This window comes from Maniola hyperantus, chromosome 12 (assembly GCF_902806685.2).
Source record: "Maniola hyperantus chromosome 12, iAphHyp1.2, whole genome shotgun sequence".
In the NCBI taxonomy this organism is placed as follows: domain Eukaryota; kingdom Metazoa; phylum Arthropoda; class Insecta; order Lepidoptera; family Nymphalidae; genus Maniola; species Maniola hyperantus.
Window position 1 is genome coordinate 4,478,643 of NC_048547.1, and position 26,785 is coordinate 4,505,427.

The following is a 26,785-nucleotide window of genomic DNA, read 5'->3' on the forward strand; positions in this document are numbered from 1 at the left end:
CTCATATCAAATATTCATCAATTGTATGAGAACATTGGATTATAAGATATTCTTTTAATTTATTTTTAAGTTTAAAGAAATTATGAAGTCTACAGAAGTAGTTAGGTTCATTAGTATATTGTAAAACTTTGTGATTAATTTTGTATAAAGTGTTAGTAATGGTCAATGGGATCCAACAACTCTTACCATATCTCTTAAAATGTATATACTAGTGAAAATATTGTAATTTGTGTTGCATTAGAGCATTATGTAGGATTAGAATTCATGTCATTACAGTGGTAAGAAGGAAAGGGCAAACAAACTTACTTTAATTGAAAACTGATAGTGACATTGTTTAAAATCATAGAGTACTTAGCACTCAGAATTCAAGTTGGTGATAATTCACTATCCTTCTTTTCTTTCCTCGTTGTTGTTTTGTTTAAGGTTGATTATATTTTATTCGCTTTAAATGCAAATTACCAAAGATGTTTTATAATTCTCATAATTAGTATTGCCACATTTGCCATGCAAATATTTATTCACGTATTACTAAATACAAATACAAACTTGAAGAATATGTAGTTCATAATAATATTTAAAAATAAAATTATTGATTTCACTATAATTTCCTTGTATTAAGTATTAACATAAATTGTGTTGATTTCAATATTTGATTATACTATTGTGAATTGGTTGTATACGTATATCACTAACAATAACTAGATCATACAATTTTCTTAATATCAAGCTTAAATCAGAATGACTTATAGTATTTACTATTTACTTATCTCAGTGTGATTTGTTGTGTATTTATAAGAATTAGACTTAAAGATGTTGATTGCAATGTACATAATGATTATTGATACCAGTATTTTGTAGGTCTCATTGGCACTTGTTTTGTGCACTTGTTAAATCTAACAATGTTAGCTTTGATCTGTTAGAGGAATTATTATACTAATCATATTAATTATAATATAGGACTGTTAAGGTATTCTATGTTGCTCCTATTGAGTTATGGGTATGAGGGCATTACCCTCGGTTGGAAGGCCGAGTGGTCAGATATGAGGACATATCTGGAGCAGGATGGACGACTGTAGGCAACACAGAAAACCTGCCATCTGTCACCCGTGAGTGGAGGTGTGACAGTGGTAGCGGCGTCGGACGGACGGAGCGAGAAAAAAAAGATGGACGATATAAAAGTAATTAAGCGAGATATAAGTACTAGGTGATTAATTAAGCTAGATATAAACTAAGTGGATGTTACAAGTGTACCTGAATATAAGACTGTGGACATCGGAACTGCGTTTGATTCATATTAGGGTCATCCCAAGACTAATAAACCCGGATTGGAGGTTAAGTTGTTTATACTATAGTGGTGATAATTATTACGCAAACTCAAAACTAAAGCTACGAGGGTTCCAAACGCGCCCAGGTCTGAGGTCTGAAAGGATTTTCATTAACTCCTAAGTACCAGAAAGTGAAGTCGGGGCAGGTCAGCTACCAGTCGGTAGGCAGGTACCAACCTAACATTGGAACTCCATAAACATTAGGTACAAAATGTTGCTAATTACCAATCACAATAGCAACAAATGAGATTAGGACCCAGTAAGGGCGATTGCCTAGAACCTGCATCAATCATTATTACAATCTCTATTACTGTGATTGGCTGAATTTGTGGGATTGCTTTTTGGACGGACAGACAGACAACAAAGTGATCCTATAAGGGTTCCGTTTTTCCTTTTGAGGTACGGAACCCTAAAAAGAGCCGGATTAAATAAAAGATCTTTTAATGAAACAAATATATTTCATTACGAAATTAATTACCCAACAAATCCATTTTCAACACGTTTTCAAACCATTTTTCAATTATAATAGGAAAATGTGCTTTTAAGTGACAAATTTTCATTTAACACACTAAAAAGTATGGTTACACGTATTGAGATCAGAACAATGTCGAAAAACATATTTAAAAAATGAACAGTCGCGTCCGCTGTCCATCTTTAGTAACCATAATTTTTAGTAAATAATTTTATACGCCTAATGGTAACACTACAACACACACATTTATTGCACATTTAGAAATTTCGTGAAGTGTTTTTGTCTTTTTTTTTTCTTAATTTTTAGAGATCCAAGACATTTATTTACTATAATTTTGCACATCGATAATATGAATTGAAACAATATACACAATAGCAATTTTTAAGTGGCTTAATACATATCCAAAATATCGAACTATATCCTAAGTTACTTGGAAAATGGACAAGAGATTTAAAATCAATGGACTGTTCCGTAGATAAAAACTTTGACATGGTGTTTGTCAAATAAAACTTTAAAATCCATATTAAAATGTTTGTCGTGTTAAAACTATAACACAGGTTTATCTGTTCAACAGTAATAATTATCTGAAATATACCAGTAAAAAAAATATATTATTATCATAAGTATAACAGTAAGTATTACACTAACGTTGGCTTAAAATTAAGGAATCCGCCCATTGGACACACTGTCCCGACCGCGAGAATATGTGATACAGTACTTTGCAGCTTAAATCTGCAATCAAATATCAAACAATCTACGACAAAAATACATTCAACGCTGTTAAGTTGATTAATGCAATCGTAACCGGTACAAATTCAATCTTTTAATATCTTCGGAGAACTTCTAGATTAAAAACGAATTAATTAGGTAAGCATCAAAAATTGGTAAGATAATATAGACTAACTACAAAATACAAGTTAAAGGTAGGTACGCTATTTCATATTGTCCAAATGACGAATTCCTTGATTCACAGATATATTAAATTAAAAACATTTTACAACAAAAACCTCTTTTTTAACTATCTATCAGAAATGAGACTAAAGAGTCGACCTAAGCAACTGCCCGTAGAGTCATAAGCATTTATAAAATTGTACAATACAAAGCTTATTGTTTTACAATTTTCGACATATTTTCATATTACAATAAGGCCATAAAACAAGTTAACACATTCATAATATAATGAGTGACCATCAATGAGTCAAACCAAATCATTAACTATCTAACTGTATCAAAATACATTATATAAATACTTACATAATAAATTACTAAAACGGTATAAACAAAAAACAAACTAAACTCTAACAAAAGAAATAAACGGTTCAGCATAAGTGTATGTTCTATAACTGAGGTTCCTTTAACACTTTCTAATCGCCAGATATTAAAATTAATCGATTACGATCTAAACTTTTCAAACTCAAAACAACGTAGATACTTTGGTTTCCAAGAGACACGTAATCCAAATTTCGTCTATAAATACTGTAAAAAATAAGAATGTTACTTTAGTAACTCGTTATAATAAAGAACACTATTCGAAACAGTGTCAAGTCTTGCCCGAGCATGAAAGGGCCTAAACATGAAAACCCTTAGGTACTAATAAAACAAACACACTTCTTACACAGAGCCTATACCTACCAAGTTGTTCTAAACGTAAACTTTCATAGATTTGACGTAAATCCATGTAAGCAGAGTGTGTAAAGTTTTATGAGCAAGTAAGTGCCGAATTGTTTTCCGTATTAGAACGACTAGTATTGTACTTAAACCAAATTATTGCTGTTGTTGTTTGTATATTAATAAAATGTATTGTTCATATTTTATTAACTATGGAAGCTTCAATAAATAAAATGTCTCTGAAGAACAATATCTATCACATATCATTACACTTTGTAGCACCACGCGGTTAATAGACCCATCTACGTTATCTACACTTACCTCTATTCATTGTTTGTATATGGACATGTATAAAAATCAATACATCTGAAAAATAATTTAAGGTTGGTATATAAAACATTCTGTATAAGTTATGTTTAAAATTAAATAAACTCTCTTATTGTTTTATATCATAAAACTATTGAGACTGCGATTTGGCTTTTAAAAAGTTTAAAATCAATACCTATATATTAATTATAACATTAATTATTGACTGCGAAAGTTCTGGCCTACTTTACTTCTACCCGAAAATCAGTCTACGTTCATTCGTTGGCTAGGCTGCGGAGAGACTGGCTGATTATCCACAGGCCGAAACCCGCAACGCAACACAACTAATTACTTTATCTCAGTTTCCAATAACTATTTTTTTTATTCCAAAAAAGCAACTGAAATTCACAAAATGATCTCTTTTCAATGTTGCATTTTTTTTATTAAGAGACAAGTAAGCCCTTGACTGCAATCTCACCTGGTGGTAAGTGACGATTCAGTCTAAGATGAAAGCTGGCTAACCTTCATATTTTATTTGAATTGAAAGAATTACACATTAAAAACTGTTGACACATAATATTTGTAAACCAAAAACATCTTCCCAGCTATAGCGGGTGCTTACCCAACAAAAATTTGCAATAGCGTCTACGTAAAGATTCTGAAGTCTCCGATGAGAAGTTATCGGTTTTCGAATTGTGTATTACCTACGACTTCTGGCACAGCCAACCCTAGTAACGAGCCGCCATTTTTTTAAGCATGGTCGTACTGTACGTGGATATTAAAATACATTGACGGCAAAAACTCTAAATTATTCGGTTGTGTTGCGTTGCTTAGCCGTTGGACGCTTAGCCTTAAGCTGTTAGACAATACGCGGTAACAACTAATAGTAATATCACAATTTTAGCAACCACCACAAGATTGTCCTTTAAACATCCCATTAAAATTATCTTAATACACCGACTACACTAAAATAGTTCAATATATTTTGTCCCTCTCTCTCTTCTTTTCGGTGATTGCTTTTCGGAAACCTTACAGAACATTGGAAAAGATCTTACATCAATTCATTATAAACATTTTCAAAGTCTTATTGATCGTTGTTATTCGATGTAAGTATTTATGGAAATGAATGTACCTAATCTTCATTTTATATCGCACGTTAAAATATACTTAATCGACTACAGAAAAATCGACGCAGCAAGACTATTGTACAAATCGTAGTAAAAAAATCTTGTCAAATAAAAAAGTTCATCCAGAGAACACAAATTTGTACCGAAGTGCAGAACCAATCAGACGAGATAAAAGTGACATTAAAATCAACCATGCCGTCTTGGTTGTTTGAAATAAATTTAAAAATTCAATTTAAGCGGAGGGATGCTTAGGAATCTTGTGATTACACAAATTTCAAACTTTCAATTTGTTCCAAAAGACTCGGCGTTAAAGGTTCAAACATTTGTGTGTTTCTTCGAGAAATGATTGCATGCACGTCGATGTAGCGCCACTGTAAAAATCTTTTGATTGTTTCTGCACACCAATACGACAAAGAATAGACAGTAACTGGACGGAGATATACATTATGTGAAACGCCTTAAAATTGTGGGCAGATATAAATTATAAAAACACGTATCTCTTACATCGACTTCATGTAAATCTCTGATGCCTTGAAAAGCTCTCCCACAACTTTGACCACAACAAAATCGACGTTCAATATAAGTTAAAACGGCTACAAACCACGGTATAATTAGATCGACGAAAGTTACATAAAAACTGTGGCATTAAGCTCACACATACAAATATATTTTAGCTTGGAAATGAACGAACTCAGAGCTTCCTTTTTTTAAGACAATCTACCGCATACAATGGGGCTAATTCCTTTGTACACAATATCTAAACTAAACTAAAATGGCACGTCTAAATCTATTGCTATCACTTTCATAATGTTGCTTGCGGAAAAGGATAGCACTAGATTTAGACCTGTTAATTTAGTTTAGTTTAGAGATTGTGTACAAGAGAATCGGCCCCATTGTCCACATTGTGGCTAAGTCTGTTGTACAAAATCTCTAAATTCAACTTTTACAGGTCTAAATCTCATGCTATCCTTTTTCCCAGTGAACATTATGGAAGAGATAGCAATATAATATTTAGACCTGTCATTTTAATTCGATTTAGAGATTGTCTGCAGAATTGGCCAGTGACACAAAAATGGATACACGCTAAATTAAAATCTTAACAGAGACAGAGGTAAAATAAAATTTTATGTCACCGGTAAAAATTAAAAATAAATATATCATTTTTAATAAGTATTTTACGAAAAAAAATACGAAACACTTTTTGCAACAAAAGCAAACGACCGCTAAGGCGTCGTAGTAGCAATAAACTATAGAGCTACTTAGATAAACGTGTATCCAATTTTTATTTGTATGAAGTAACTATGCCCTAACTGCTCTAAAGAAGTGGTTTTGTCTCCAATTGATAGTAATTTAAACGGAAGAATTCACTTAAAATCTAATTTATCACAATTTTCCTGGTTTCAGCACATATTTACAAAAAAATTGCTGTGCTCGATATAATATTATTTTTAGAATCTGATTTTAAATTACATTATAAAGTAATAAGTTATGCGAACATGTTTATTATAAAGAAGACCACACCGATATTAAACACTACTAGAATCCAACGTAATCACTCAAAGAAACCGGTGTGACGGACTGTATTTATTTTCATATTTTTTTTAGTTAGTATGTAAAAAGTATATTTTCAAAAACTATAGTATTGGAGTACATCTGTGCATAAGAAACATAACGTATTGCATGAGCCCCTTTGAGTGATTATCGAGCTTATTATATAAGACACTAATTTACACCACAACATCAAGTAACTACGGCTGATATAATTATAAAAACAGTCAACATCAATTTTGAATGATTAATATTATTATTTTTATAAATTTGACGTAAGTAATGGCAAATATCTACACACACACACATTTTTAATGCGTTTCATAATTTTGACGGCATGTTATTTACATACCCTTAAATAGTGCTATGTTAATTTAGATTGGAAATTCACTGAAAAGATGTCAGACTTTAAATTAGCATGCACAATGCCAAATTTATTATCAGAGTATTACGGTAGTAAAAAAATAAAAAAAAATCAGAGTATTGCTTCTCGTTTTATACTAAAAGTTTTTTCTACTACCTAAATATTACTTATAATAATATCCCTCTGGCAAATTCAATTATATTTTTATTATAAATACATTTTTTATTTAACTGTATTATTCGTGTATAACAATGAACAAACAAAAAATACAAAAGAAATTCTTAAAACTCCCACATCAGTAGCGACTAAAATGTGAACGTAATTATTCGGTAGGTATAGAAAGCTAATCAATCTAGTTTTTTTTCTAGAGAGAGCCAGCGCGTGCCAGACCTTCTAATACTAATTTCTAATACTATTCCAAAGAAAATATAAAAAAATTACACTTTATACTTTGATGTAAGATTTTTTACACCTTTATTACCTATTTATTATAAGTATTGATTATCTCCCAAAGCCACCATGATCCAAACTTCACAGTCGCTCATCGTTCTTCCCTGTGTTGGGGACAATACGCAAAGAAACATTCAGCTTTTACAAAATAACGAAAGTCTGGCACGCGCTAGTCTAGTCTTAGCCCATATTACAATATTATGGATTCAAACTGTCTCGATTGCGGGTATTTGCGTGATGTGCGCACAATTAAAAACAGACGAACTAATCTATAAGTTAAAAAGACTTGTCCTGTCGGACTGACTGATTTATCAACGCACAGCCTGAACCGCTGGGGTTTCAAACTTCAAATTTTGACAGTAGGTTCCCTATATAAACTAGGGATTCACTAAGTTAGGAATATTGGAAATTCTATCCCTAAGGAGTTAATAAGGGATGAAAGTATGTTGAAAGTCCGCCATTTTTTCAAGTTGTTTTCATACATCCATGAAAATTAGTATAATTTTGCTTTCAGGCAAAAATGAAAAAGTAAATAGGGCAAGCATTTTTTAAACCTTCAAAAGTCAATAGCAATTGAAGTTACAAAAAATAAAAAAACATACAGTCGACTTGAGAACCTCCTCCTTTTCTTGAAGTCGGTTAAAAATAAGCAGCTTTGACGGACGGGCGGACGCACAAGTCATAAGGATTTCATTTTTGCCCCTTGTTACGGAACCCTAAAAAATATTTAAAAAATCATAAATGTTATGGTCGTTCACATTTTAAATCACTCAGCATGTGACATAAGGGCGGTCTTTACTATTGATAGACATGCGGAAATTCTACTGAGTCTACTTACGTCTTTTTATTTTCTTTAGTTAAGTGTTTTATCAAGCGCAAGGCGCAAGACCGTGGCGTGTGGAAGTCCCTACAAGAGACCTATGTCCAGCAGTGGACGTCTATTGGTTGATGATGATGATGATGATGATGATGATGATGATGATGTGTTTTATCAAAATGTGGAAAATGATTGGTACTTGAATTGGACGACAATGCTATAAGTATTATAAGTTTACAATACCTTTACATTTTGTTTGGTCAAGGGGCATTTAGGGTCCAGTAGGGCCAGTTCATATTTTTCCATCTATTAAAAAGGCGTTTCTATAGCACTGATTTACATTAACATTGAACTGTGATCTAAATAGACAATTAATTAGTAATCTAGATGATTCCAACCACGCTGAATTGAACTTTTATCAAGTTACTACACTGGATTATTCATTGGTTTAAAACACTGCACTGTTTCCTGCATTAAAATCTATTAAAATTATACATTGGGGCCGATTATCTTGTACACAATCTCTAAACTATACTAAATTAACAGGTCTCAATTTAGTGCCATCCTTTTCCGCAAGCAACATTATGAAAGGGATAGCAATAGATTTAGACGTGCCATTTTAGTTTAGTTTAGAGATTGTGTACAACGGAATTAGCCTCTATGTAATACTAAAGCTGAATTTTGTATTGCTAAACTGGAATTCTACAAAATATGAAACAGCCATGTTTAACTCGCATGTCTATCAATAATAGGGTTCACTTGAATCGTCTAAGAATAGTAAAAGTACTAACTTAATAAATTAGACTATCGTAAAAATTAACTTCAGTTTCAGCAGTTACGTACCAGCTCTTTCGTTGCATTGACTATTAAGGCGTTAGTACCACAACCAACGGTCCAGAGTACTGTAGAGTTCAGAGTCACTCCTGGTTCTGACTAATCAAAAACAAATATGTAAAATATCGTATCGGTCGTATCGTCACGGTCAGCTATTTTGACTTTTTTTTCACAGTAGAGAATTAGAGATCCAGGCCACACAATACAGTGAACGTGTGATACAAAACTCTGAACTCCAATAGGGTTAGTTCAAGAAGATCAACGTTGATAGAATTCGAGTGTCAAAGTAAAATTTACTTTAACAGCCTTTCTTTAAAGCTAAAGTTCGTCCAAACATGTACAGCCAGCCCTCCAAGCGAGAACTTTCGAAATTAAAAGCGGTGATACTAAATTTTTGATGTTAAATCAAGGACCTTAGGTCATTTTAGCGTTTAAACTACCGTGAGTGATTTCCATTATAAATACTATCTGTCCCGGCTTACTCACGTGTGTAGTCGACGTTAGCCCGACTAGTTTCGAACCCATCCGGGGTCCTTTTTCAAGGGAGTCCGTCCGCGCACGCGCCGCGGTTTGACTGCGGGACGCACGTGCCGCTGCCCGTAGAGCCCGTTGTGAGGGTGGCTGGGGTGGGGGGGGAGACAGCTGCCGATCGTCTCCCGACAGTTCCTGCTGTTCTTCATCACTGGAACCGTCACCGAAATCCAGGCACGCGGAGCTAATGGTGTCCCGTCCCACGACTGATGCCCTTGTCTTAGCGTCAAAAAGTGGTTTCCACGCTGAGGGTAGCATCCATCCATTGTCACGATTGAAATTCGGGTGGCGACTAATTTCGATCGCTTCCCGTATCTTCCGCGGTACTAGAAACTTTTCCCGGGACAATACGGAAACCTTGTCGAATCGTATGTAGTGCGTCGTACCCGAATTTTGGATATGTTCTGCTATTGCTGACTCATTGGTGTCTACATTTTTGACGCTGCGTATGTGTTCCATCACTCTCGTCTGGATGTTCCGACTGGTCTCGCCTATATAGTTATGGCCACATTCACAGGGAATCATATACACACCGGGTACGTTAAGCGGATCCCTGTCTTTCGGTGAGCGCAACATACACGTGAGTAAGCCGGGACAGATAGTATTTATAATGACCTTAGGTCATTTTACTTCTGCAGGTCGATTCGAAAAATCTGCATCAATCATTATTATACAATCGCAATTGTTGTCATTGACTGAATTTATGGTATTCTTGTTATAACAATGCATTATAGCCAATAGTGAGCGAACGTCAACCAATCAGAGGTGATTGCGACCGTGACATTGTAGGTAGCTGTCATTCTACCGCAATTGAGCCACTCGTGTTTCGATACTCAAATTCTATCAAGGTTGGTGACATGTAAAACCTCAGACAGGTACCACTGGCAGTAGAATCAGCGCCTTTGCTTACAAGAACTATTATTACAAATGAAATATTTTTTGTATAATATTCTATTACTAAAATTAGAGTTCTCGTTACATCATGTAACTAATGCCCGACGGATTTCACTGTAGTGTTGTGTGTAAAAAAAATACTGGCCCGCTAACTGGAATATTGAGTAATATAGTCATTACGTAATATATTATTCTCTTACTTGTAATAATTTAATTGACAACGCGTTACGTTACACCTAGCAAAAATTAATATAAAAGTATTTAATTGGAATATAAGAGTGAAAAGCATAAACATTATAATTTATAAAATATTCTCAATAAATAGCTCATTTAATTATAAACATAGGTTTTAAGTATATTCAAAATGATATAGAATAATGAACATTATTCTGGAACATTTAACGCGTATAGGACGAGAGTATGACGGCGAGCTGACTATGGCGGCAAGTCTTCTCCGTGTGAACTACCCGCATTTTAATAATTTATTCAAAAAATCCTAAGTTGAAAGAAATGGTACTTACGATGTGGTTATCTGAACATGACAACATGGGGAGCGATGAAATGTATCCACTAAGTGTATCCAAAAAAATGTCTCCATATTTTCTTTTAAAAACTGTTTTATTATAGTTTATACATATATACTTATTTATACTTTAGTATATATTATAATATATTGTAGCTGAGATCGAATTAACTTCTTGAAATTCATTAAATCCTGATTTCTGCTCTAAAAAGAAAAGTTCTGTTATCACTCACTGAATCATCAAAACCCTTTTGCGCAGAGGCTCTCTTTATGATATTATAGACAAGGAGTAAGACCGGTTTCTCGAAATTTCCGCAGGATATGGAATAAAGAGGATTCATATTTTCACGGGTGAGCAGTTACTTTAGAACAAACTAATCAATTTAATTTTTAAGAAACTAAAACATTCAAAAAATTGCCTAAGAATTTTGTAATACCTTACTTAATAAAACTGTTCTATTGCTTTTTAATGGCACTCTTAGAAAATCCTAATTGTGCGCTGTCTAGAACTACAAAGAAATATCACAATATCGGCAGTTTGTATTTGTCTTAGAAATATAATGATGGCGATCTATTAGATAAAAGAGTTCAGTATTCCAGAGTAACAAGTGAATGCGGGCAAGTATTTTTTATCTTGCAAGATCAACAACAGAAACTTATCAAACTGTGTTTATAATATGAACCTGCATAATATATGACATTATATTATTAAAAAAATGTGTATAAACAATCTTGTCAATTACTTTAGCTACTTCAAGGTTTATTTTATGAGGTACATATTTTGGCACAGAGAGATTTCTTAAATCTATAATGAATTTTATATCTAGACATTTAAAATTACTCTAAATTACATAAAACATTTTCGATGTTTTAAAACTTGTTGACTGGTCTTAATCATATTAATCACAGCTTTTTGCATTCTTTTACCTACCTATCGTCAACACTACAATTTTCTAATATCCCATCAACGGAATAGTTTTCAATCTTACTGTAAGTTGGAATATGCGCAAAGTACTTTGAAGATCAAAATAAATCGAAAAAAGTCTTGTATCGATTGACTGACACCAAAAACAAACCATTAAATTAACCAATAGTACCCTACTCAGACTCTTTTCTTCAGTTCAAATTTTTGTTAAAATTAAGAATTTAAAAAGCGCTCATCATAAATAAATTATTATCGTTCCTCCTACTCCAGCGAGCTGTAGTGTGACGTATGATAAAGTTAGCCCTTTCTATTTCATTGCAATTCTTCATTCGTTTATAGAATAAATATAAAAAATTATTTATTAAACTATAGTTACCAATCCGAAAAAAAATAACACGGTAAAATTCTATTTAGACCTGCTTAATTATATCCACAATAAAGTGTAAAGATTCAAAACATTTTAAAAAATATTCCGATTTGCTGTTATAAAATGACTCGGCCATTATCTATAGAGGTATGCGAAGGTCGCGAGTCGGACGGCGCAGTGGATCAGCGGGCGTTGTGGACGTGCGTGGTGAGGTGCTTGGACAGATAGTCGGCGCGCGCGAAGCACTTGCCGCACGCCTCGCAGTGGTAGGGCCGCTCACCCGTGTGGATGCGCAGGTGGCGCGTCAAGTCGCTCTTGCCGCCGAACGCGCGCCCGCAGAACAGGCACACGAAGGGCCGCTCGCCCGTGTGCTTGCGTACGTGCAGCTTCAGGTTCTCCTTCGAGCGCACGCACTTGCCGCAGAACGGACACGCAAATCTCCTCTCCCTGTCCCTCTGCCTGTCGTCGTTCTGCAAGAACCCCAATATCCCGGAATGTGAACTGGAACCCTCGAGCTTACCGCTGTCGCCACGCGACTCGTTCTCAGAACTATCTGCGATAGAACTGATGCTGGCGAAAGATACAGGATTGCGTCTCCTTTCGTTTGCGCTCTCGTCTCTTTTTGTTTCGCTTTCGGCGCTCGAGTTCCTACAGTCGGTGGAGTCGTCGACGGTTACGATAGAATCTGTGGGCCCGTTGGAGTCCACGGTGCTGTCTTGTTCGATGTCGCCGATGACTTCTATGGGCGGAGATCTGATATCGTTCCTATTCCTCTTTTTCATCGATAAGTCCATTTCGCCGCACTGGCCGATTAAAACTTCGTTGGTGCTGGTGACTTGATCGACTTCTTGGTCGGTGTTTTTTGTGTGAAGTCTCTCGAGTGTATGGTTAAGACGATGCTTTTTAAACGATTTCAGATATCGGAATTGCATGCCACATACGTCACACGTGAAAAGTTTGTCAGCCGGTAATCTTGCTCGGTGATTTTGCTCTCTATGTTTGACGTAGGCGGACCTGTATCGATAGCTTTGTCCGCACTGTTCGCAGACAAACGGTTTGTCATCGGTGGACGACTGAGACGCGTGTTGCAGTGCAGCGTGGCGCTCCAAGAGCCAAGCGGAGGGGAAGGAAGCGAGACAGACGCCGCAGCGTCGTCTTTCAGAATGGAGTAAGTGTCGGCTCTGGTAGGCCATACAATCGTCGCTGAGATACCTGCGCAGATGACATGCTTGCAAGGCGAGCAGAGGTGACCACAAGGGCAGCGCTGTCGGGCTGCCGGCCGGTATGGGACTGGCTATACTCGGTGAACCGCATGCCATGTCCAAACACATCTGCAAAGGAAATAAGGATATATTAGAACACAGTCTAAGGATAACCGTCGATTAAAACATTTAGAACGTACCTGTTATTCGTCTTCGCTTTGATGTACCAATAAATAAAAGAATAGTTCTGTAATGATTGTAGAGCTTTTATTTGTCAAAATTGTATTTTTACAGCTATGATATGCTTATATTTGTTTCGAAGTTAGAATGATCAACAGTGATGGATTTGTGTACTGTTGCATTTTCAATTGACGAATTACCGATTCGATCCTTGATCGTTCTGATATACTGTAACTATATTTCAACAAAACCGTACTGCTCTGTTACAACATTATAACCTATTAATAATGTTAAGGCAAAACAGATTTCACTAATCTAAAATGTCAACAATGAAAGTTAAATAAAACAGCTTAAGGGAAAAATAATCATTGATGCCTCTATGAAGTAACAATGACTTTAAGCTATGTAATATAAATAAAGTGGACCTACGTTATTTGAACTTGTGCTGGTTATAATTAATTTACAGCATAATATACAGAATTTGTCACATAACATAATAATTACAGGGTTCCAATGACATGACATGACAATCAGTAACCCCCGTAAACCAAGATGACGAACAATTTGTACAATGTAGTACTCGTATATCATGCTTCTAACAAAACCTAGTCTAAATAAATTATATTAAAAAATTATAGGTACTTATCAAAACAAATTGTACCAATATATAATAATCAATATACCTACAGGAACTTAGAAAATTGCAATATAAGTGGTATATTTATGTATGCCACTTAAAATCGTAACATAATCACAATTAACCAGTGAATACTTGCCGCGGCCCAGGATGTCACCGTGTCGTCGGTGAAACTTAACATTATCTAAGACTATACAAATAAATCTATTGTCCTAGTATTGGTCATTAAAATAACTTTGCACTGGTTAATCTCTGCCTACTTTATCGGACCGTGAGTGGAACATCTTCAAACTAATATTTTGAAAACAATATTTTATTTATCGATAAGATGACATACTCGTTGATGCTTTATTTTAATTAGGTATTCCGGACTATACCCTATCCATGGAAAGAAGTTGATAGAGCGCTCTTTCTGTTACGTAATCCCATAAAATTATAGAGTCAAACATTTTAATGGACGCTAACCATTTTGATACACCAACCAATCACAAATGAAATTATTTTTTCTAATTTTCTAAAAAAAAAAACTAATTTCGAATGTTTTTGAAAATGTTTTCGAACTGAATTTCGAATGATTTTAAATTTATTTCGTGGTTTGACGACATATTTTAATGTAGATAACGGGTACATACAACGATTAATTTGATGTTTTTATTTGTTGATACTTCAACCCAATTGCACGGGTCGTGGTCACGACGCGCGACGGGACAAATTAATTGTGGTATGTACCTACCCGTAATATACATTAAAATGTATTTGGAATGTTTTTTGAAAACATTTTTAAATTGAATTTCGAATGTTTTTGGAAAAAATATGAAATTGAATTTCGAATGTTTTTTTAAAAATATTTAAAATAGTTAACGCCCCCTGAGATTTTCGGCTCTATCATTTGTATGGGATTACGTAACAGAGAGAGCGCTAGACTAATTTCTTTCCAGGGATAGGGTATAGTATAATAAATATAAGTTTAAAATCTAACAGAGTTGGTTGACGTTGACCACTGTCATGTTGGTCTGATTTTCTATGATTCGATCCGATACAGTGGACGTAGACATATTTTAATCTGTATAAACATCACAAGATTGGAATGCGCTAACTACGGAGGTCTTCTTGCGTCAAACCTCGTGTGTACAATACGTGAACCGACCAAAGATGGTCTGTATTTTCGCAAACTATAAAAAAACGAGTCACCTGTCCATTGCAAGTCGCATATCATAACGCAACTTACAATTTTCACCATAAAATTACAGTATTTTTTTCTCTATAATTCATTTCCTACATAAACTATGTATATTCCGTGATTTGCAGCCTTTATATAAGTCTTATATAGGCAAGAGGCACTCTAAATATAAAACTGTGGTCACAATTTATGTTATAAAAAATGAATCTAAGTTGTATCTATTCAAAAACGTATTTACTAGTGTTAATTCTCTTCGAAAGGTACTCGGAGAAAATATATCTACATTTTCACGTAAATACCGTCACACTAGCAGATGTCCCGCTTTTGTTCACAAGTATTATATAATGAAGCTTCTACAAAACGTCTAACTCGTTTTTTTCCAGATTTTCATATATATTTATCAGCTGTGCAATGTCGTGTCCGTGACAACCAACATAATATAATAGGAATCCGTTCAGTGTCTTTAATATGCATTATTATACATACAAAAGACAAAAACATTGCAATACTTGTAAATAAAGATTTTTAATTATTCCAGTCAATATACAGTCACGACCCTTCTATTCTTTCATTATTATATTATATAATAATATGTATAGATAACTATATATTTATTTGTGCTAACGGCGTGTGATGTTCGCAGGGACGTGGCAACAACTGGCGAATGTTAAGATTTGAATAACTGCACTTAGGGGCCATATAATAAACACTATTGTATCTAACAATCATCTTCACCAACAACTCCCACTGCCTATATACATGTCAATACATAGAAATATGTATAATAATAATAATATCATCATTTAATTAATAAATAGTACCTCTGAAAGTTAGGAAACAAAAATAGCATTTAAAACTGCGTTCGTTTCTATTATAAAAACTATTTCGATAAAAACTCGTACTTTGTTAATTTGCATCTTTACTAACCATTTAATTATTGCTATTAATTTATTATGTAAATTGTAAATATTCAATCTTTCTTAAAACAAGAAGAGGAACATTAATCAAGGTTACAATATTGCTAAGTTTGGTAACGTTCGACTCCGAAAAGTAAGAACAGTGCAGCTTTTCAAATAACAACATTATGTGTCTCTAATTTTTTTTTCGTTTTATACATTTTCAACCATTCTAGCTCCGGAAAGTAGCGCATCTACCAATCTATTCTAAATATGCATTTTACATGTGCTTTTCAACTTAAGACTGACATTAATTTTCACAGCAAAAAACGGAGAACTTTCTAAAAGTTCACGCTGAAATAAATATACAAATCACCTCTATCCTTATCTAGATAAGGATCTCTTCTGAATGGGTGCTTATTTTTACTAATAACGCCTCCAGACCGAAAATTATTTCCTCTACATACTCAGAGTTTTAATTTTATGTAAATTGTAACATCCATTCTCTTACATGGAATGTTTTAGTTTGTTAGTATTTTGAATGACCAGTTAAACTATATTAACAAACGATACTCGTGAAAGCAAGTTCGTAAATAAATACTGCATATACTATGTCTAATTTACATTACCACTTGGCTTCCGAAAAAGCCTCCTACAGGCACTACCACAAATAACAAAATGTTTTTTAACACGCCACAAGATAAAGAAAACTGAAAACATTTTTGTTGTGCTAAGGTACTCGAAACGTCGACATAATATTTAAAACAGAAAAACAATAAATATTGGTTTGATATACCTATCAAGCGTGTTATAATGATAGTGATTAGTTTTTAGAAAAGGGAGTGCAATGCGTCCCAAAAGTAAATCAGGGAACCTAACTCAATTTTGTCCAATTCAATTTCCTCTTAATTTAAACTTTTTTCGGGTCCAGACTGCAGAGTTAAGAATGATAGAAGACTATTTGACAAATATATAGAATGGTAAAGATATGAAAAAATGAGATTTATAATTGAAATAATATTACGGTGTACCTATACGCTCCGAATCTGGTTTGAATTAAATCCTAATCCGTTATGTTTGAATTCCGTTCTGCATGTACGGTCTACATAATGTGATACACAATAATTATAATTTATATAATGTTACATTGAAAGAGATTCTTACAAAAAGAATAATAATTAAAAGAATTATAATAATACTGAAAATGACTTGGAGCTAAAGTCTAGTGACGCAATGTAGAAGGTACCATAATATTACTTAACTATTGCTTCTCTTGCTCTTTTCTCTGAGATGATATGTTCACAAACAAATCCTCTTTCAATATCTAGCTACTAACAACTTATTTGAAAGTCGTTAAAACATCTTTAAAATGGATAATTTGTATAATAAATACCTATATTAACGTATTGATTCCTAAAACGCGTTTCATCATTATCTAGATAAAACAATAAACCCTTACTTTCTACATTTTCAAAATTCTAAATCTAGAGGCAATGAGATCTATAGTTATTGAAAAAATTAAATATTTTCGTAATATCGATATGAATATTTATGCTCATGAACATAACTGAAAAATGACAAACATACATACTTTCATGACGTTAACTTACCATAAATTTTAGGGCGATTACGCACTGCATCCGATCCGAATCCGTGAAAATAGCTCCGAGGTAGTTATAGAACTATTTTTATGGTAGCTTATGCACTAGCTCCACCTTTCATCATCCGAGCTCTGAGACATCGGAGACATCGGAGACATCCGTGAAAATATCTCGGATGTGCATCGGACATATGACATAGATATGTCAAAGATGTCCACTGGATAGCCATGATTTCGATCAAAGATCGGATTAGTGCGTAAGCAATATCTGAGTTTTTTATATCCGTATTTTCACGGACTCGGATCGGATGAGTGCGTAACCGGTCTTAGGAATAGAATTTCCAAAAATCGTGAAACACATATTCCTTAATTATTTACCGACAGCCTAAATACCATATAACTAATATATTTTCATGGATATATAACTTTAGAAATGACGGAGCTTTATCCCTTGAGAGGCCAAATTTCCAAAAATCCTTCCTCAGTGAGTACTTATGTACGTTATAAGAGATATCCTATAGGCTGTGCATTGATAGATCAGTCGGTCTGTCAATCAGTCAGGACAAATCATTTATTTATAGGTAAATAATTTTAAATAATAAAAATATTTTTTTAGTGGTGGTTAATAGCCATATACATACTGCAAAGGCCAACAAATGATTTGTTATTTTTAAAATTTTCCTATCAACCAATATTCAAAGTCATTATATTCTGAGATCGTTTTCGAACTCCCAAATGTACCTTACCTTTTAAATATATCACAGACCATTTCCTAAATTACCATAATACTTTAATGCCGAATATATTTTTTAAAGAAATACCTATCTCTCTATTAAATAGATATTAAAACGCCTTAAATTGAAATTAATATTCGCAAAATTTTAAACCCTAATTTTTCTATAGCTTTTTTGAAATTAGTGTTAAAACACTAATGTTTTAATTATTTTTCAAAATGATATGCACAACCCTATTAAAGATTATATGAAATGATAAGTACTTACGCTTAATCTAGAAGTATTTAAGACTTTAATTTCCCTTATTCTTTGTAAAATGTTCGATTGGCCCGAGTACCGTTAGCATAACAAAACTAAACTACGTATAAACAAATAATCAGTCGTCCAAATGTAGTTTAAGCTTATTGGCACGGCACAACGTAAAATTTTATGAATTCGATCACTTACAAGTTAGAATAATTGTTTTTACGCAAAAATAAACTCTATTACAACCGACTATAACGCTTATTATCGCGACCATAAGCCAGACGATTTGCCGTGCTCAATAGAGCCACCATTCAATCAAAAACAAATCAAAGCTTTAGTAATATTTTTCTGGATGTGACGTCGATAACAGTTCTCGATTAAAAAAATACATAATATATAAGACAAAGTTTTCATTCATAATGAACGCCGTCGTCCTAATCATATGCATCTATTTTAAATAATAAATTATGTTATCTATCTGAAATGAACATAGTAATCCATAAAATATCCCTGTATTTGACTCTGTTTTATTTCTTGAACACAGCAATTGTGAGTTGAGTTTCAAATGCTTATTATGTTTCGTTTTTATAAAAGATAGTATAGTATAATAGTGTAACATTGAGTAGATATAGCATTTGAAACATCGTATAAAAATAATAATGAGACGCGGTTAATCTGTATGAAAATAGATAAAGTTTTCTACATGTCGATACCATGCCTCTTAAATCCAAGACAATGAAATGAGTGCAAGTCATATTGAATGAAGAATATATTATCAGCATAAATTGCGGTTTGACAGTCGGTTCTAGACTCTTAGGGTGAGATCTATTGAGCGCACTCTGACTTTGCTTAGACTTAAGACAGAGTTAAAACGAGACAGAGCTATATTTTTCACACAAATTCGTCTCGTTATAACACAAACCGGCAAAGCCGTGCCGCCAAGCGATTTAGCGTTCCGGTACGATGCCGTGTAGAAACCAAAGGGGCATGGGTTTATTAAAAACTGCCATACCCCTTCCAGGTTAGCCCGCTTTCATCTTAGACAGCATCGTCACTTACCACCAGGTGAGATTGCAGTCAAGGGCTAACTTGTATCTGAATAATAATAATAATAATAATAAACTTAAGTCCGAGCAAAGTCAAAGTGCGCTCTATAGATTTCAGCCTTAGTCTTGAGATTTATAGACCGTACTTTTACTTTAATCAGACTTTAGTTTAAGGTAAAACGAGACAGATTTATGCCAGCGAACGCTGTCTCGTTTTAACAGTGACTTACTTAAGTACATACTCAGACTTCTGAGCAAAGTCAAAGTGCGATCTATAGATTTCAATGTATTGGTCAGTTTGCAAACGCGGAATATCCGCAGAGGATTCAGTCAAGGCCCACAATAGATTGGACCTCAAGTAGAATTTAGTTTGCAAAATATGAGGGACCACGGTTTAACTTCTTATTGCATTCTTAAGGTCGCAAAAATTTATGAATTTTATGTTGTTGACCAATACTGAAACTCAAGAAACTTTATGATACAAAAAAATTGTAAATGTAAACATTTTCAATTTAAAGGAGCCCAAACAGTGTGAAAAAACAGTTTGAAAATGTTATGTCGTTTTTAAGAAAACATATCTAAGATGTAATAATATAGTATAGTTTTAAAATAAGCTCAGGAAGCTCTTTTTTGATTCCCCACAAGATAGGAATAGAAAAAACCATACAAAAAAATGATGACATCATAAAAGATTTAGATCACAACTTGCAGGTAACATGAAAAATCAAAACTGTATCTTGAGTGCAATACATAAGTCATACTGTAGGCCGTATACAGTCCGTATATTTAACAAAGGAAATTCCTCATGCAGCCTGTTCTACAATCAGGTCAACGGCAGCCATTATTTTGACAGATAATTTTTTTTTAAATAAAGTATCGCGGTTAAATCCACGTAGCTTTTTTTAAATTTTAATGGGAATAGAGAATTGGAAAAAGAGGCATAGTAATGTGGTCGAACTGAAACGGCGCTTAAAGCTTTGATTCCCATGATCACACATCCACAACTCTCCCCATTTAAATGAGCTACTGAAGCATTTACACTCTAATAAATTTCCTAAAAATCCGATATTAGGTATCAAACTATATATATGTATTTACATTTATATGTCGTAATATTGCTTTTGAATTTCCTCGGGGAGCGTGCGTCGTTTACTTCGAGAGACAGGTAAAATTACTAAAAACCTCTAATTTACACATACAAACTATCTCGAGTGCAAATTTCATAGACTCTAATAATGATAAAGCACTCATTGATATTTAAATTTGGTTAATAAAATCAATCATAACGAATATCTATTATAGTTTTGCACATCTCTAGAGATTTGCTAAATCTAAATTAATATTTTTACATGTTTATGTTAAACTTAGTTTTTTCAACTTTCGAAAAACAGTTTCACTAAGCCTAAATTCATAAAAGCAAAGCAAACGAGATCTAGAATGTCTTAATTTTAATTTTGAAAGAGTTTTACTTCCTAATTATCTTTGGCTATGCCAATTAAGGGATCATCGCTAATAAAATTACTATATCTAAGGTAAGTAAAGCACCTAAACGTAAAAATATCCAGAAAGCGAACAAAACAAAAACCGAAAACGCTTTAAGAGAAATCGAACATAACAACAAATTTTGTGAGACAATTATCTATAAGTGAAATATCAAATATTTATTCATATCATTCAGATCACAGTTGCGGCGTTTAAATCACATTCTTAACTATTAACATATTGTCCTCCATTTGTTCACTCGACTCGCACCATTGACTACTTCCGATAAAACGTATTGGCTAATATCATATTCTGATCGATTGCACTATAGCCTTCCCATACTCATTGATGTGGACTCTCCTCCTCCGTGTCGACGGGGCTCGGCGACAGAAACTTTCGCGCGTACTTGGGGTAGTGCGTCTTCTCGTGCGCCTTCAGGATGGTGGAGCGCGAGAACGTCTTGCCGCACAGCACGCAACGGAACGGCCGCTCGCCTGCAACACACGGCACGTCAGCGCACGCCGATCGAACAAAGCGGCCAAAGAATGAACATATGCTTACCCGTGTGAACTCTGCAATGGTCCTTCATATGATGCCTTAACTTAAACGCCTTCCCACAAAACTCGCACTTAAACGGTCGGTCGCCCGTGTGGACCGGCAAATGTGCGATCAACGACGACACGTCCGGAAAACTCTTGCCACAAAACTTGCACAACACCACGTTCCCGGGCTCCACCGGGCCGATGTCGAGATCGAGAGGGGACTCCTCGGCCGGCATGCTCATGTAGGTCGGCTCGCTGAACTGTCCGATCAGCGGCAGTCCCATCGGCCTGCCCATTAACGCGTCGCGATACTTCAGCGTGTCGAGCGTGTGAGTGGTCAGTATGTGCCGGGTCAGTTTGCTCTGGTGCGGGAACGTCGCTCCGCAATGTATGCAAGGGTACGCCCTCTCTGCCTCCTCAATTCTACCCCTACCGGACCCTTCGTACTCCTGCAACCACAAAAAGAACATCAACTTCTTTTTCTCTTGTTCGTTCTCAACGAGGACCAAAATGTGTGCAATATCGCTAACACTACTTTCTAAATTGAGATGCAGAATTCGTATATCTTTAATTTCACTATCTAAATAAGAAGTTGACGCTCATTTTTGCCCAAAAATGTGCAGGAGTGAACCCGGGAGCCGGCTACGCGTAATGCCTTGTTGTATAGCAACGCGCGCGCGCGGAATCTCTGACTCGTACAGGTAGCGTGTGAGAGTATATGGCCAAAATTTAAATAAAAAACTGCTCAAAATATATCAAACAAAATGAATGTATATAAAAATAAATGATGGCCAACAAAATGAAGGTCAACTTCTTGACAGCAAGGCATAGTACTCGTTGTTAAAAATAGCGCAGCACATCAATAAGCATGCAATCAAATATAAATCAACTTCGACGACAACCACCAATGACCGACAAGGAAACTACAAATTTTTCCTTCTTTTCATAAGATGAATATTGTTTATTCAAGTACAGTACGTGGCAGAAAATATTGTACATCGACCTTTAGAAAGAGATGGCGGTTTCGTAGAGCTCTGTCTCTGTCGTTGACACCGACAAAACGTCACATAGGTATGAGTGACAGAGACAACGCTCTACAAAGCTGAAATCTCATTCTAAAGGCTGATGTACAATATTTTTCGCCGGCTACTGTAAACTTTGAATAATCAAAGATTTGTTAGTAATGATTTAAGTACCAACTTCAATGAGCTGAATCTTCTGTCTACATTTTGAAATCGCAGCACTATGTATACAAATATTTAATTTAATTACTAATTAAAATAGTACATAAATTGAAAACCTTGCGCTTGAGATATAGCCCCATCAGTAGCTATATTATATCCTAAGCTATAAACAGTCATTAAAACCAACTCATGAAAAAATGTAGTGTGCAAATTAAAAAGTCTCCTGTCAGCGTAATCGGTCAATTGTAAATGCAATCACTTTTTAAATTTATTTATTTATTTTATATGCATTTTTATTATGCCCATAAGAGCGATCATGTAAGTACTCATCCGATCCGAATCCGTGAAAATACGAATATAAAAAATATCTGTCATAATATGTCACAAGCTACCATAGAAATAGTTTTTTGACAACTTCGGAACGTATTTTCACGGATTCGGATTGGATGAGTGCGTAACCGCCGTAACTTTAAAAATATACATTTTTTTCAATAATAAAATATAATATTAATTAAGTAAAACAAAAAAAACATGCTAAAGAAATAATGATTTTAAAGCAACGATGGATATTCTGTTAGATTAGTTATTAGTTAAAGACAAATTACTTTAAAACTAATTTTTGTATAGGAGATTTAATGGAGTATTATGGTAGTCGGTTAGAAGTTCTATAGTCAGGTTAGATAATACAACGTCCTATTATTGGTGTGAAAATTTGTGTACGGGCGCTACGCGGGCGTTGGCCGATTATGGGATGGGTAAAAATTTCAAGGTCATTGCCATGCTAATGTTAATAGTGATCGTAGTGCCGATGGATGTAAAAACTGAACTTATGTTAAGTTTCGTTTTTGCATCTATGGTATCTAATGGTTTTGATTTTCGATACTAAAATTATTAATTTGAAAATAAAAATAAAAACACATTTATAGTCCGTACAAAATGACTCCTCACGCGCCATTTTAACTCTATGGGTCAACTGTCATGTCAAAAGTACGGGTTCACCTTTAAAATAAGGACTAAAATAGCACTTTTGATATGAAATTTGACACTTAAAGTTAAAATGGCGCGTGAGGAGTAATTTTTTACGTTAAATTTAAGTTATATTTCATAGTGTTTCATAGTTTCTCTGACTGACTTATTTTATTTTATATAGAATTTATTTGTATTAATAAACCTATACCAGGAATACCTACTATTTTCACTAAGATATATTGTATTTTTATTAAATAAAGCCAGATTGTATCAATATTTTAAATTAATAACTTCACATTAATAATAAAGCAACTTACATATAACATAGACCAACTGACTTGTCCAAGCTATGCTATCAGGTGGGATTATTGCAAATTCTTTCTTAAGCTGAAATCAATAGAGCGCACTTTACTGAGCTTTGACTTTGCTCAGACTTAAGACACTGGTAAAACGAGATAGCGTTATAACACTGGCATAAATCTGTCTAGTTTTAACTGAAACTTAATTCTGAGCAAAGCAAAGTATGCTCTATAGATCTCAGCCTACGTGGGGGTCTAAGTTATAAAGAAAAGAAATAGCTTTACAAATGTTAAGCACATCCACATTTAGCCTTCAGAGATCAGAATAGGTAAGACAGACAATATCTACTTAGTGCAGAAACAGTCTGAGGGACGAAGAAGAAGAATATGTAAACCCAGGACTAGACAACTAGAGTAATTTTAAAAATAAATAAATATGTAGTAAACTGTGGTAAGGAGACATTGAAAAGTTGAAGTCAGTTTTCTAAGTCAACAAACTATAATAAAATAATATAATTAATAATGTAAATTGTAAGTAAAACAGAACATAATAATTATGTTACTTTGGCCTTGTTAATCATGCAACACTTAAAATTAAATGTCATTCATGCAGGGTGGAAAATGTGTGTGTTTAGGCGATTATTTTCTCAATTTAAGAGATATCCAAAAACTTTTAAGTCTCAACTTAAGAGACATCCAAAAACTTTTTAAGCCTCAATTTAAGAGATTAGTACTACTGCTACTACTACTGAGATACTAACTGCTTTACTTGTATAGATATGTATGGAGAATATTTGAATATTTGGGGTGTACGACTATTGACAATTTCTCTTGACACACGACACTTTCTTTGCTTACAATCTTACGACACTAATGTCGCGTGTCGCGGTCGCGTACCACAACGTACGTCTATATTGAAAATAACCACCTACACACACTTTACATTTCCACCTATAGACTAAGCCTCTATCAGTTAACAAATATTTACAAATCTACCACATCTTTACAATATTTAGAAAAAGTTAGTAAAAATTACATACCGATTCATGTTGGAGTCTGTATTCTGTTGATGGCTCCCCAACTTTCTCATCATTACTTCTATCCCAGTCTGCTTCTTTCTTTAGGGACTGAAATAAATGAATAAAAACTTTTAAATAAAATTATGATTAAAACACACACAACTCTAGCAGTTGATCAATGAACAGTAAGTATATGGATTGCACAGGCAGTATTTTTTGAAATTGGTTTTTAGTAAAAATTGCTTTTTTTCCATAGTTAAGTAGTTAAAAGAAATAATATACCCATACATCTAAAGATAAAACATCTGGCTGTATTAGAAGTTTTTACTTGTAGACTACCTAATTAATTTTGGATGTTTTTAAAAAATACCTGGAAGTAGCAGTTGCCCATGACTTCATCCATGTCCAATTTCTGATTTCCCATGAGATAAGAAATTAAGGTAGACTTTGCAGTAAGCGACCGTGACACACGACCATGTCGCGCGATTGTCACGATAGCTAGATATTATCCCCATGTTATCCTACTAATATTATAAATGTGAAAGTGTAGAGGTTTGGATGTTTGTTACTCAATCACGCAAAAACTACTGGACGGATTTGGCTGAAATTTGGAATGGAAGATTATACCCTGGATTAACACATAGGCTACTTTTTATCCCGGAAAATCAAAGAGTTCCCGCGGGATTTCGAAAAACGTAAATCCATGCGGACGAAGTCGCGGTCATCAGCTAGTAGCCTATAAATTATAATACATGTACCACAGGTAAAGATGTGGGCAAAAGCTAGTACATAATATGTATAAAATAGTTACCAAAGGTACTTGTTGGACAGGTGGCAGCCCAGAAGGGCCAGCTATTGGTTCATTTCTAGGACTTGACAGTGAACTATGTGACGGATGCGGCAGGCCAGGGTGGGGAAGTGTGTTCAATACGCTCAACCGTTGTTCCACAGGTGAATATCTTGGTCCAAGGACACCATGGCTGTTTATAGTCATATTGATACCTGAAAAAAGATACAAGAAGAATTTTTAGTTTATTAATTTATCCACCTATCTACTTTGTTATTTAGCAACACATAGGAAGAACTTTTTAAAAGATTTGATTATGTTTTGTTCATTATATGAATGATGTGTTCAAAGTCAGAATATGAAAGTCTTTGATCACTTCGATTTAAAATACTAATATTAAACTAGATAATTCCAACAACTTTGTTAATCATAAATCAAAGAGTATCACAGACACAGGATTTTTAAAAACCTAAATCCACATGAGCGAAATCCCTAATGTCATCTATTTTTTACAGACAAGACATGCTTGGAGTCAATGTAGGCTGCTTTTTATATGAGAAAATCAAAGAGTTCCCATGGCATTTTTAATAAACTGAATCTATCAACTCAATGAATGTGATGAAATCACAGGTATCTACTTCTTAATAAAATATAAAGTCAAAATGTTAATAAAGTAGGTATGAAAAACCAG

The 26,785-nt window shown here is 34.2% G+C and overlaps 1 protein-coding gene across 3 annotated transcripts in view; it reads right to left on the bottom strand.

The window, feature by feature from the left end:
* Positions 1–1,763: 1,763 nt before the first annotated feature.
* Positions 1,764–26,785, bottom strand: part of mamo (maternal gene required for meiosis) — a 68,055-nt gene continuing 43,033 nt past the window's right edge. For 2 of the 3 annotated variants that reach the window (XM_034974022.2, XM_034974023.2), the window contains exons 5-7: positions 26,119–26,309; positions 25,329–25,415; positions 1,764–13,422 (exon numbers count right to left, since the gene is read on the bottom strand). In XM_034974022.2, the coding sequence (XP_034829913.1) occupies positions 12,274–13,422; positions 25,329–25,415; positions 26,119–26,309 (1,427 nt within the window). In that variant the 3' untranslated portion in view covers positions 1,764–12,273. Of the gene's footprint in view, positions 13,423–13,538; positions 21,789–21,855; positions 22,286–25,328; positions 25,416–26,118; positions 26,310–26,785 lie in introns of those variants that run through there. The other variant, XM_034974024.2, reaches the window with a different exon arrangement.